Below are 13,724 nucleotides of genomic sequence, written 5' to 3' on the forward strand. Positions count from 1 at the left end.
TGTTAATCATAATATTTTGATGATGTTTACACCGTCCTCTTAATAACTTCACTTTTCAGAGTGGATTTAACTGTTTAGTGTTAAAAAAAACAACAACAAAAAACAAATCAAAACATGAAGCTTTGCAAAAGCTTTTGTGTTTCATAACTTTACACTGAAATTTTTTTTTCTGCATCCACTCACCCGCCACTTTGTTCTACTTGTTAATGCAGTATCCAGTTAGACAGTCACATGGCAGCAACTCAAAGAATTTAGGAAAAGACATGGTCAGGATGCCCTGCTTAAGTTCAAGATGTGCATCAGAGGAATGAATGAAGTGACTTTGAACTTGGCATGTTTGGTAGTGACAGAGGGGCTGGTCCGAGTGTTTCATAAACTGCTGATCTGCTTGAATTTTCCCACATGAACGTCTCTGGGGACATCTCTGAAAAAGAGAAAATATCCAGTGAGCAGCAGTTTCTCTGTGTGAAAATGCCTTGTTGATGTCAGAGGTCAGATGAGAATGGTCAAGGCTTCCTCGAAGTGATGGGAAGGCAGCAGTAACTGAAATAACCAGTGAACCAAGGGTTTCATGTGTGAGAGCATCTGTGAATGCACATCAAACCTTGAGGCAGATGAGCTAGAGCAGCAGAAACCCATTGCAGATTCCACACCTGTCAGCTAAGAACAGGAAGTTCACACAGGTTCGCCAAATTGGACAATGTTGATGGTGATGATGGTAAGTCCCAATTTCTGTGCTGTGACATTTAGAAATCAGGTTTAGAATTTAATTTAGTGTAAACAACGTGGAAGCACTAATCCATCCTGCCTAATTCAGGTCGTTGGGGATGTAATGGTGTCGGGGATAATTTCATGGCGCGCTTTCGGCCCCTTGGTACCAACTGAGTAACTCCACAGCCTACTTGAATACTGTTGCTGATCATGTCCATGCCTTTATGACCACATCCATCTTCTGATGGTTGCTTCCAGTCACATGTCACAAAGCTCAAATCATCTCAAACTAGCTTCTTGAACACAATGACTTTACTCAAATGGCCTCCTGGTGGAACTGGAGATTCGCCCCGTGGATGTGCAGCAACTGGGTCATACTATCATGTTGATGTGGGCCAAACTTTCTGAGGTATGCATCCAACATCTTGCTGAATCTATGTCATGAAGTATTAAGAGAATTCTGAAGGGGAAAGAGGCATGCACATGCGACATTATAGGTAGTTGGGTAGTAAAATGTAAAGTGACGTTTCTGCTTACGGGGGAAAAAAATGAGCCTTACAACTTAAATTATATATATTAATTCATAAAGGCCTTAAGGGAATTCAGTCTATGTTCAATCTACTAAAGTCATCATGTCATCAAGACATGTTTTCTCCTGGGGTGCCCAGATTAAAATATGTGCTTGTCCTGGAAAGTAATGTTTTGGGATTGTAAACTATTCTGTAACAAAGCAGAGGCCCAATATAGAGTAAATGAATCTTTAACAGATTTACTCTTGCTGGACCATTATCTAATACATACGTGCAATACACACAAGTATATATATATATATATATATATATATATATATATATATATATATATATATATATATATATATATATATATATATATATATATATATATACACACACACAGACACACGAATATATATAGCTCTATTTGTACCTTTATTGAAACAAATGTAATTGTGTTGGAACTCGCTTCTGAAACACATGTGATTGTGTATCAGCTGGCAGCCATCTCGTGAACATTGCCTGGATGGCTGAGTTATGAAGCCCAGTATAGAACAATTATCACTTAAAGCATGTCACATCATTTCTACACTGTGCATCGTTTCTGCTGCTGTGCAGGAACGCAGTTGTGGGAGATAAATAACAATAAATACACACATAAAAAAAAAAGTAGATGATTCTTAATCTGAAGGATCGGTTGCACACTGCTCAGCTGTGACTCCACAGCACCTGTCTTTTACACGTTTAGTGCAAAAGGTGACTATCCGAGCATTAAAAACCAGCACTCCCCCACAACAGAGCTGCTTTCTGTCTGCTCCCCCATCCCGCAACAACCTGGAGGAGAGAGAGCGCAACTACATCACTGCCCCTGCCTCCTCCTCACAGCGTTGGTCGCCATCCATCCCCTCTCCTCCTGTACCATAACAGATGGTGGGAACAACATTGCATTCACCGGGTACCACAACAATAGACCGCAGCATCTAGTCCGGACATCACTGGCCTTTCAGCACCATGCTCCCAGCGCGGGACTGCGCGAGGTTGTGAGTGCCGTCGTGATTTATTTCACGCGGTATCACCACGGCCACGGAGGAACCTTCTTGCGACTGTTTGGGCTCTCCGTCGAGTGGGGAAGATGGCCGCTATGAAAATATTAACGGGCACGGGGCTCTTCTTGGCTCTCTGCGCGCTGGGGCTGCTCGCCATGGCGATTTGCACCGATTATTGGTACGAGACGGACGCGAGGAGACATCGAGAGAGGTGTAAAAACTATGCCAGTAAGCGAAACGACCCGGGTTACATCTACATTTCGAGCCACAACCTCCCCCTCCAGATGCCTCCAAAGAGCCTGGAGAGGGAAGGTAACGGCCCAGATGCTGCTCCTGTCTTCAGGAGGAAGCGGCACTTTCTGGCCGGGGCGTCTGCCATGGAGTCTCACTGTAGCCGGCAGTTTAACTCCACCATCTCTGGTCTCTGGAGGAAATGTCACCGGGAAGGATTCGACCCGGAGACCGAGGACCTCATTTACAAAGGTAAACACGAGCAGTCTGGAGCCTGGTTTTTCTTGTGTGCACCACCAGGCCGTGATGCTCAGCGATGAGCTCACCTAGCCTGACACACACACACACACACACACACACACACACACACACACACACACACACACACACACACACACACACACACACTCATCCAGAGGCCTCTCACATCAGCATGTCTCTGCTTTGACATTTTATAAAACATGAGGATGGCCTTTTGGAATCTATTGTGTCTTTTAATTTAGCGGGTAATTTCGCTGTCCATGGTGCTAAGTCTCTCTCTTTCTCTCTCTCTCTATAATATTATTATAACAAGAGGATAGTCTTGTCTATAAGAGCCTAAGCGGTCTAGTAATAGTCAATATGATAAATAAAACAATTTCAGTGTGCACCAGAAGCTGAATCTTTAATGCAAGTGCTTTAAATATTAGGCTACAGTAGAGACAACTCAGTGCACAGCCATCCTTCAGTGAACAACAATGAAAACCTTTGTATCAGGCCTGATGTCATACCTGGAAAAGAGTAAGGTCCTGAAACTGGGGGACTTTTTGTGGTCCTTGTTGTTGTTGTTGTTGGTTAGTGTCACAATAAAAGTAGATCAGCATGGCTAAAACAGACCAGTAAATAACATTCATTTAGCCACAGCATGCTGTACTGAAACCAATTCACACCAAATCTAGCAGCCTTTTAGATACCTTGCAGTAATTCTGTTACATAATACTTCCCACTTTCCTCCCCCCCAACTACTATAACTACTGCCACTCATTTTACAATTAAAAACCATTTAATTGCACGAATAACACAAGATTTCAGGCTCTCCAATGAATAATTTACAGTGCATTTTCTTTTCTGCTCTCAAAAATCATCATATTGTAAGAGCAGTGCACTTACATCATTTCAGTGTTCTGTTAATGTTTCACTGATTGCCCCATTGTCCTGTAAAGGCTGACTTTATGGCATAAACACATTAGTGCGATGTAGTTTTTGCAGCAGCAAGTAACTCTGATGAAGCTTATTCAGATTTTGTCTCTGAATGGTTGTGATTCAGTGTTCTGGTTATTTCAGGCTGTACTTTGTATTATTATTTAACTGGACTGTGTTTCTTTTTAAAACATTTGAGTTTTAAACGAGCACTACTATGTTGGTTATGAGCTGTGTTCATGAGACCATGTCCACATCTTGCACTATGCGTGTTGACAGACTACAACACATTTAACTTATGTTAAAAGTTCTTGCTGCTACTAGCCTCCATGCCTTTGGGATATTTACCATACTGAGCTCTTATCAGCAAGAACGGAGGTGCAGATTAGAATTGGCTCAATTTCAAGCATAATAGAACTTACAGTATTTACTATAAGTGCCTGCAGAAGTAAATACTGTATGCAGTCTAAGTAAATAGATTTTATTACTCGATTTAGATAGCCCTGCCTGAGTCTTAGGATCATCTTTAACTTCAGGTTTTATAGCTTCACATTCATTTATCATGTTTTGTGCAAAGAGTGGTACAGATGGCATAGAAGAAAACTGATTATTTATAATGGTCACTGGCTATAAAGCACCAGCATTATGTGGAGAATAATAACATGTAAACCAAACTATATCTTTCTTCGCTGCAGTAGCTCTGCTTTGCCATTGGCATGTTCACTACAGTGACAATGAATATACACCAGAAGCATTACGCAGATTCGTCCGCTGTTATTACATTTAGATCTCACAAATGTATGTAATTGAACATCAGAATTGTGCTAACGTTGTTACTTCCTGCTCAAGCAGCCAAAATGTGATTACTGTGCAATCAGACGTCAACCAGTCTGTCAGATTTAAAGTGACCTTAATTAAACTCTGTCATCCTGCTTGAAGGCAAACAATAAATGATAATAACACAAATTTTAAGTGAGACAGTTTACAGAACTGCACTCGGAATCAGATGAAAAGAAAGGTCAAAGCTGCAAAGCATTTTAATAGTTGATTGTGTCTCATCTGGGAGATTATTTTCTTAATTAATGCAAACATTTCTGAATGCATTTCCAGATCTATACAGAGTATTAGGAGTTCAAAATCTTAATTTGTTCACATAGTTTTTCAGCATATGTGGAACAGAGTTTACCCCTATAGATGTTTGGACTTAGACTTTCACAATATGTGACACCTTCAAAGATTCCTTCACTTGCGTTATCAGATTAAAGCTGGGCACCGATATGCTTACGAGTAATAATCAAACTCATTGTACCGTAGCTGTGATAAATGTCTGATTTGTCCCATTTGAACTCACAACAAAGCAAAAAGGAGACTCAGGGAGGCGTCAGTCGGTTCACTGATCACAGCTCCAGTCATGAAGCTAAATTAATTTATGTTAATCTTCAATAGGTGTGTGGGACATTTAATGGCTTGCCAAGTATCCACAATTTTCCTTAATATGAGATCTGATATGAAAAGCAGGATCTGGATTATAGACTTTGGTTCCCAAAACCAAATGCAAAAATCAAAATAGATTCACTTTAAAGGCAGAACAGTTAACAGTTGTGGCTGTCGGTGGAATAATCCATATTCCATATTGTTTCCCTAATCCCCTCCCTTAATAACAATGTAGGAGTGGTTGGGAAAACAAGGTTAATAAGGCCAGCTCAGAAAATTAAAACCCAGTGAGGGTGGAAAATAAATAAGAAGCTTTTCTACCATGTTTGCATACACACATTATCTTACAATCCCAGAAGTAGGGCGAAGGTTCAGAATGCAATTCTTACTTAATTTCCTTGCTTGTTACCCTCTTACTTACTTGAATTAAAGGAATTTGTCCTCCAGTTACAACTGTTTCCATTTTCTTCTGCCAGGCATAATTCAGAGATGTATCCCAGTCAAGTATCACTATTCTTCGTCCATCTTACCGCGAAATTTACCCATCAACATCACAAAGACTATACGGCAGGATGAGTGGCATGCACTCCGTAAGTATTAAAGTTTTTGTCTTTATGGAGCTGGTGTTGGCTGTGTTTGTGTTTGGTGATTGACTATCTGGTTTTTGGAGTTATTCATTAATACACATGTATTTTTTCTACAAAGAATTTCGGTCAGACTCGAAAGGGTTTGGCATTGTAAATAATTGCTGTCTGATCAATACAAGCAGACTGATTGCCAAAACATTACAGTCTAACTCAGCAAGTCTGATAAGTGCATCTCATCTGTGACGTTTCTTTTTGTATTGGATACTCGACTCAGCTGGTTGTCATTTGGTGGCATTCTTGATATTATCTTGAAATTGCTGATCTACAGCAACAATTTCACTATTTGGAGGGAATCTAAATTTCTGTTTTAAATCTCTGAGGTTCTGGCTGGACTCTGAAGTTAATGTGGATTTCTGTTTATGTAGATGCGAACAGATTTGTTATTTTAACTGATTTATCACAATTATTTGCTGCATTATCACAAACAGATTGCATGTCGTTGCCAGTTTGAACCCATTCAATCACAATCTGATAGCAGGCTAATTCCATCGTACTGCTGTTCAAAGTCAAAGTCACACAGCAAGTGACTGCAAGTGGTTTGCTCATGTAATCTACATCTTTGAAGCATGAAGATTAGAAGTTTATTTCACACAGTTTCCAGCCACTGTTTTTCCTAGTGTGATCATAGCATTACTAGACTAGCTTAATGATAATTAAAAAAATAAAAAGAGAAAATTAAATAACAATCTTTTTTTAGTAATGGGCTTTGTTTTTGAGTGACATTGGTGTGCACCAAGGCACTGTGTTGGGTCCTATGTCTTTTTTTCGTCAAACAAATGTCTCTATTATTACCAAATCAAAATAACACCATGTTGCCAGCTAAAGAACTGCTGGAAGTCTTTCTCACTTTTTTCTCACATTAAATCACATTTGCTTCTGTTTAATGAATATCAATACTCAACATGATGTGTAGTCGAAGGGAAAGTGGTGTTTTTTTTATTGTTTGTACAACAGGATTGCTTTAGTCTTACTATTAGTGCTCTGGATTTATCATACTGCTCTTAGCATCTACATAACTATCACATACAGGCTCTTAATCATACAATCCATAAAAACAGCTCAAGCATGCAATATTTATTACTAAGTCCTGAAACTGTTGACCTGTGAAACACCAATGAAAAATCAGAGCTGCATGAGAAAGTAAAGGATGTTTGCACATTTAATTAAAAAAAAGAGAAACAGCAGCACACCTGCTACCACTAACCACGCTAGTTATGAAAGTTATCCCTGTTTTAGTCGTTGTTTTGCTACTTGAATCAACACGCATTTCTTCTCTTATTTAGTGTCACTGTTTTCAGAGAAAAAGGAACTCACTTTAGACTTGCTTGCACAGCACTGAATAGCAGACAAAAATAGGAACAGGCAGTGGAACATATAGCAGCTTATCAGCTAGATATTTCCCTCTGGAGGTGGAGGAGACCCAAACCAGAAGTAAAAGTTGAACATAAGTTTGGCAGGTGGACACAGACAAACACATTTTGTATTGTGCTCTTATTTATTCTTTGTACCGACAGACAGTTTTACTGTAACTACCATTAGCTCTGCTTGTTAAACTAAAATTGATCCACTAGATGAAAGATGCCATGTTCACATAACAGTGTTTTCATCCTGTCAGTTCTTGTCAGCCTCAAACATGTCCGAAACTATTTTTATGTGAGAGGCAGTGACAAAATGAATTAGTTTCAGCAAATGAAGGTAACTTGAGCACTTCCAGAGGCTAATGTGAATTTTATTTATAAACTTTTATTAAATCATTGCTGATTTTAATAGACTCCAGCGCCCCCCGTGACACTGAAAAGGATAAGCGGAAGCGCATGGATGGATGGATTGCTGATTTTTTATTAAAAAATTATGTGAAAACACATTCAACAACAAATTCAAATAGACATTTTTGTTTCTGTCAATACATTTTATTGTAATTTTTATTTGCCTTCTAGATGTCATCAAATATTAAAAGATACAACTATACATACAAGTACCCATACTGTATAAATGCAATTTAAATAATGGCAAAAATGTACAACTGCGTATAACACCAAAATCAAAATACTGTTCTTATACCTTACAGCAGCGGTCCCCAACCTTTTTTGCGCCACGGACCGGTTTATGCCCGACAATATTTTCACAGACCGGCCTTTAAGGTGTTGCGGATAAATACAACAAAATAAAACTAGTACCGGTACCGAAAAAAAGAAGATTTATTCATAACAGGTGAAAAGACCCAGGAAAACCGAGTTAACGATAAAAACGATAACAAAATAACGCTGAAAACCAATAAAAGCCCTGAAAACCATGCATTTCACACCTGAGCCTCAACTCTCGCGGCCCGGTACCAAATGACTCACGGACCGGTACCGGTCCGAGGCCCAGGGGTTGGGGACCGCTGACTTACAGTACAGATATGATGATATAAGTGTGGAAATATTAAACATAAATATGTTTTTTTTGTCTTTTTCCCCCCTCACTATTTCAAATGCATTTGCAAAAGCCACGTCTTTTTCAGTCTTGCTGGAAACGTTTATGTGAAATAATCTCCTTGTGCTGTCATTCCCTGCAGTCTTTTATAAACCTATAAGCCTTAGCAAGACGCTCGCTTCGTCGCAGTGGATACTTATCCATTTCTGAATAATTAAAATACCTATATTTACCACTTTTAACACATAGCTGCCTATCAATAGTAAATGTGTTGCTGACCTTATACTGACCTCACGGTTATCAGGGTTATTAACACAGGGGCTTCTTTTCTTAAACCTCCCCTTTAAACCCTTGAGTAGACCTGTACTTCTTGGCATCCTTGTATCACGGTACTGTGAAAAGCACATCCTCACATGAGTCTGCAGACGAAATACAATTTTATTCAGTTTCTGTTCTTCATGACAGCCGAGAGCACCTTTAGGTTAATATGAGATAGTGAGTTGCCAGACCTTAGATTCCATCAGTAGTGATTTCCAGTATCATGTTCCACTACTTTTATCTTATTGCCTGTAGGTGTGTTGTTTTATATTCAGTACGGGTGATACAGTGCGTTGGTAATGCAGAGATGTTCAGTTAAGATGAGTTAAAAATACATCCTTGCATTTATTCTTGTTATTTGTGTTCTTGCTATATTTTTCCATTTTTATTCTCGTTGTATTTTGTTGCACGAGTACTACATTTTTACATTAGCTATTAGAAGGCTCACTGAACACTTCATTTATCAAAGTTTAGAATTTTCTGGCAACTGTTTCATGGTTCTGGCTTAAAAAGGTTTTCTGTAAAAGTGATATCATTTTAATGCATTACAGTTTTTTTGAATTGTTTAATTATATATGTAATTATTTTTACTAACAGATTGAATTAGTTTTATTTGTGTATACAGTGGGATCCTCATTTGATTTCACTGTGTGGATCTATCTAGAAGATGAGGAAAATAAGACTATTTCCTAGAAAGAACTGTGTATTGAAACTACGTAATGATGTCTTAAAACACTTCCTCTTCTAACACAGCAGGTTGTTTCAACACGAAAAAGCAGAAAAAGCTGTCTAAAAGCAGATAGTTTAGCACGAAATAAAGTTCAGTTAGAGCTTTGAATTCACTGATTTCTGATTTTTGAATATTATATTGATCTATATTAAGTTGTTTTATTGGCATTAGTTAAATCCTTGACACACGAGTAAGTATATCATAGCATACTACAATATTAGTTCCTCTGAAAGACGAAACTGGACAGCCAGTTGGTTCCGTCACAACTTTGCTATTGATAATACAATTAGAAGTAAACATTCATTGGTAACTTTATTTCTAAGTTAGCATGTAGCCTAGTTTACATGAAATTGTTGATTGGATAGGTGCTAGCCTCACTTTTAAGGCTGCTGTGGAACTCCAGGGATTTGACTTTTGTATTCCCAGTAACATCATTGTACAATCTATAGTTTTGTCTACACTATCATGGTGATATTGTTTCTATGCCTGCCTCTTGACTCATGCTTATCTTAACTATTATCACAGAGTAGTTGTTACTGTCCTACTCTCCTGTGTTTCTTGTATCTTTGTTCTAACTGTGAAACACAGTGCGATTTTCCTGCCTCGCAAATAGAGCAGCAATGTATAAAGTTTATTTACAAGGCTCTACTGCACGATGTCTGATGACATTTTAATATTAGCTGTACTTCCTGTTCACACAGTTTGGAAAAACTGAAAGACTAAAAAAGGGAAAACCCCATCAACAACAACCAAACAATTAAAGCAATGTTGTTGTTTTTTATTTAATTGGATGATTTTAAAACATTACATGTCTATATCTACCCTGGGAAATACTTTTCATAATTTATGACCATGTATAATGTCTCTTTGTATTAGGTTTCTGCCTGTCTAGCAGTCTGTCTACACTTATGTTATTGCACACAGGTGTGTCATGAAAAAGAGATCTTGTTCTCAGTGATGCAATGTGTTTACATAAGGAATTCAATAATAGTAATAATAATACTTTAGCCTTTAGCTTTAGTATTCAGTGTCTGTAAGTTACGATTCCCTCGGTGAAGTTTTCGTTTCTGCTTGCAGATCTAAGAAGAATGACAGCTGGCTTTGTGGGCATGGCTGTGTCCATCATTCTTTTCGGGTGGATCATTGGAGTGCTGGGATGCTGCCAGCAGCATGACCTCATGCAATATGTAGCTGGGCTACTCTTTCTCATGGGAGGTACTGTGAGAGCACATATGCCCACATCCACACACACGAATGCATGCATGCAAAATCCAATTTTATTCACTTTATTTATTTATTTGATGACAGCTGAGAGCACCTTTGTGTTAACATGAGATAACAGTTCAATGTCCCGCAGTAACATGATTCTCATCCTGCAGTAAGATGCAGAGTACATGTAAAAATTCAATAATCGATTGAAAACCATGTAAACCAGTCCTGTTCTCTTCCACTCACACAGGAACATGCTGCATCATCTCATTGTGCACATGTGTGGCAGGAATCAACTTCGAGTTATCCCGCTATCCTCGCTACATGTATGGCCTCCCTGAAGACATTAGCCATGGCTATGGCTGGTCCATGTTTTGTGCCTGGGGGGGCCTCGGTCTCACATTGCTGGCTGGCTTCCTCTGCACCTTGGCTCCATCCCTGAGTACGCCTGCCACTCGCACAACCATCCACAAGCCGAGGCAGGAGAACGGAACCGTGTGACAGGGGCGTTGTGAAGCGATTGAACCACCGAACGCACAAACACACCCTTCCAACCTTGATGTTTAACTCTGAAACAGTTTTTGTCTGATCACCATCTCACAACACCCTCAGCATCGCCATCCCCCTTCAGTGTTCAGTGTGCCTGAGTTGTGACAGAAGGAACAAAGTAACGGCAAATTTCACACACCTAATCTTGAAAATCCCCGAGGGACCTCCGTAAAGGCCAAGAGTGACACCCACAGCAATGTTTGACTGGGACATGGCTCTAATAGCACAAATAAGACTTTTTTTCTTTTGGTTTTGATTTTTGAAATGCTGACTTTATGATGATCTAATGGTGACTGTTTTCTCTGAAGAGAAATTGTCATAAAATGGTGCTCTCTTAAATACATAAAGCCACACACAATCCCACACAAGAGACACATTTACACACAAACACACACATACACACACACACACACACAAACACAGACACACACCAGCCTTTCCACACATGCTCAATTACTATGGATGAATCATGAGAGATATCCAGCAAAAGGAACAAACATCAGGCCAGAACATCCTGTCAGCATTCCTCTGTCAGTCGAGTGAAGTGTGCTGTGTTACTGTTCGTAATGGAAAAAAAAAAAGAAGAAGAAAAAAATTTGGCACTGACTGCCCATTGCCTATCTTTAGTATAGCACACTAACTGATATCAAACATGAGCCCCAGGGCACACGTCTACAGCCTATACTGGGTCTAGCAGTGCGGTCAGTATGATAAAATACACAGAAGTAAAATTTTTGCCTTCCAGAGCAAATTGTTTGACGCTTCTTTGACAATTATATATGTACAAATGCATCTCAGTGTAGATCCAGATCATTGTTTGTGTAAAGTAGATTTTGAATATTTGTTTTCTGTTTGCTCAGAGGCAGTGATGGCCGGCAGAGTTCAGTCGATTACCAAGTGAAAGTAATGCAAGTAAGCAGGTAAATCTGAGTAAAAGAAACACAGCATCTGCTGCACTGTCATGGATCTGACAGACCGGTGTGTTTGCTGAAGGCTGAATCATAACCTGACAGCAAGAAAAATTAAACCAAACTATGGAGGAGGTATTTGATTGCTCCGCTGTTTAACCTCATATTGGCCAGTCCTTCTTTTCTCTGAATAGAAGCGAATTAAGCAATTTTAGAAGAGAAAGAAATGCAACTTCAGTGATGCCACTAAAAATACAAGCACAATCTGCACACAGAATTCTCATCTGTACTAAGTACAATAACAGACTATATCAAACATTAGTGGAAGGCCAAACTATCATCATTTAATATCCTGCAATGTTAGTTTTAATATAAGGAAAGGAGCACAATAAAAGATCATTTCTGTGATGGACCTCATTGTCCAGCAATCAAATGCATATTGTGAATTTAAGAGTTGTTTACAATTTTTTTTATATGGATGTTAATCTTTAGAAAACAACAACAAGAACAAAATTATAAGTAGAAAAAATCCTGTTGAAGGCTGTGATGCTTGGAATTCACACAATGACTGATCATTTTAGTAAAAATATATTTTGTACCAGTAAAATGCAAATGTACTGTGTACTAGCTAACAAAACAGTACACTACACATTGTTGTGTGTGAGAGGAACAGAGGAATTCTTCATTTTTGTCTTACACCTCCAAATCCGAGGTCGAAACAAAGCACCTACAGCAACATATGCCTAGACATGTGTCTCGAGCTGTACTGCAAATACACATTCAGTTTGAATTATTTAATTTACACATCGAAAATAACTAGACTGAGAAAACTTGAAATGACAAGTATCCATAATAAGTCAAATTTAATGAATGCGTTCTTGGAAACTTATTTTTGATTTGAAATACACCAGGTTTTCTGTATTAAGTTGGAAAATGACATATTCCATAGTGTGCAACATGGTTTGGACAATGTAAAAATGTCTGAAAATAAAGTGTAGGACTTAAAGCTGTTAAATATAAAAGGAAAAACTATCACCCTGTTAACACTACTGGGCGAGAATAACCCACAAAAGCCATTTGGTTTTTGTTTTGTTTTTTTGTAACGCTGTAATTTTTTGTTCCCGAGTCACTAGAGGTAATATATTTTAAAAGGACAAAACTCACCACCTCCACGATCCATGACTACATGATACAAGAATATTACAGCCATGATGTTTTTATAAGTGTTGATTGCCTGAGATGAATCATGAGATATTCTATCAGCTATGTCAATTAACTCTCTTAGAAAAAAAAAAGGTGTTATAGTGTCTTAACAACACTGTGTGTGACGTTTGGTCATTTCACCATCACCATCAATGAGGAAATGAACTGAGGCATGATAGAAAACTGTATCGCCAGTGTCTTGTTGAATCTTTGCACTTTGCTGCGTTTCATGATTTAGTGAACCTGAAGTCTTAAGCTGGTGGCACTATATTTGTTTGCAAGGTCACACAAGGGAGCAAAAGATGATCAGAGCATGTAACAAGCACCCTGTTGTGAGTCCGCGTTTATACAGTGTTGTGAGGTCAGGGTCAATCGGCCGAGGCTCTTAATGTGGAAATGTTTCCACCTGAAAGTAGGGCATACTATAAATATGGAAATTTTTTATATCTATGCTCGCTACACTGCTAACTGACAGAATGCGACGCTGTGTGGTGTTTTAATGAAGTTTTAAGTTTGCACTTAAACTGAAACACAGTAATATACTGTAAGCAGTGAAGTGTAATGTATATGTACATGGTGAAAGTACAATGTGTTGTTCTGACTGAAGCACAACTGCACACAACTCTTTT

At 38.7% G+C, this 13,724-nt stretch overlaps 1 protein-coding gene across 1 annotated transcript; it reads left to right on the plus strand.

Annotated features, from left to right (window-relative positions):
* Positions 1-2,104: 2,104 nt before the first annotated feature.
* Positions 2,105-12,130, plus strand: tmem276b (transmembrane protein 276b). The gene is made up of 4 exons (XM_026166577.2): positions 2,105-2,755; positions 5,593-5,706; positions 10,304-10,441; positions 10,686-12,130. Exons 1-4 carry the CDS (start codon positions 2,359-2,361, stop codon positions 10,934-10,936), a joined length of 900 nt encoding a protein of 299 aa, XP_026022362.1. The 5' UTR covers positions 2,105-2,358; the 3' UTR covers positions 10,937-12,130.
* Positions 12,131-13,724: the final 1,594 nt, after the last annotated feature.

Source organism: Astatotilapia calliptera, chromosome 1 (genome assembly GCF_964374335.1).
Source record: "Astatotilapia calliptera chromosome 1, fAstCal68.1, whole genome shotgun sequence".
NCBI classification, from domain to species: Eukaryota; Metazoa; Chordata; class Actinopteri; order Cichliformes; family Cichlidae; genus Astatotilapia; species Astatotilapia calliptera.

Bases quoted from the DNA above. Each gene is read 5' to 3' on its own strand.
- tmem276b (XM_026166577.2), top strand. From the start codon at position 2,359: ATGGCCGCTATGAAAATATTAACGGGCACGGGGCTCTTCTTGGCTCTC. The intron at 2,756-5,592 runs GTAAACACGAGC...TTCTTCTGCCAG, and splicing joins CGAGGACCTCATTTACAAAG to GCATAATTCAGAGATGTATC. The intron at 10,442-10,685 runs GTACTGTGAGAG...CCACTCACACAG, and splicing joins GCTACTCTTTCTCATGGGAG to GAACATGCTGCATCATCTCA.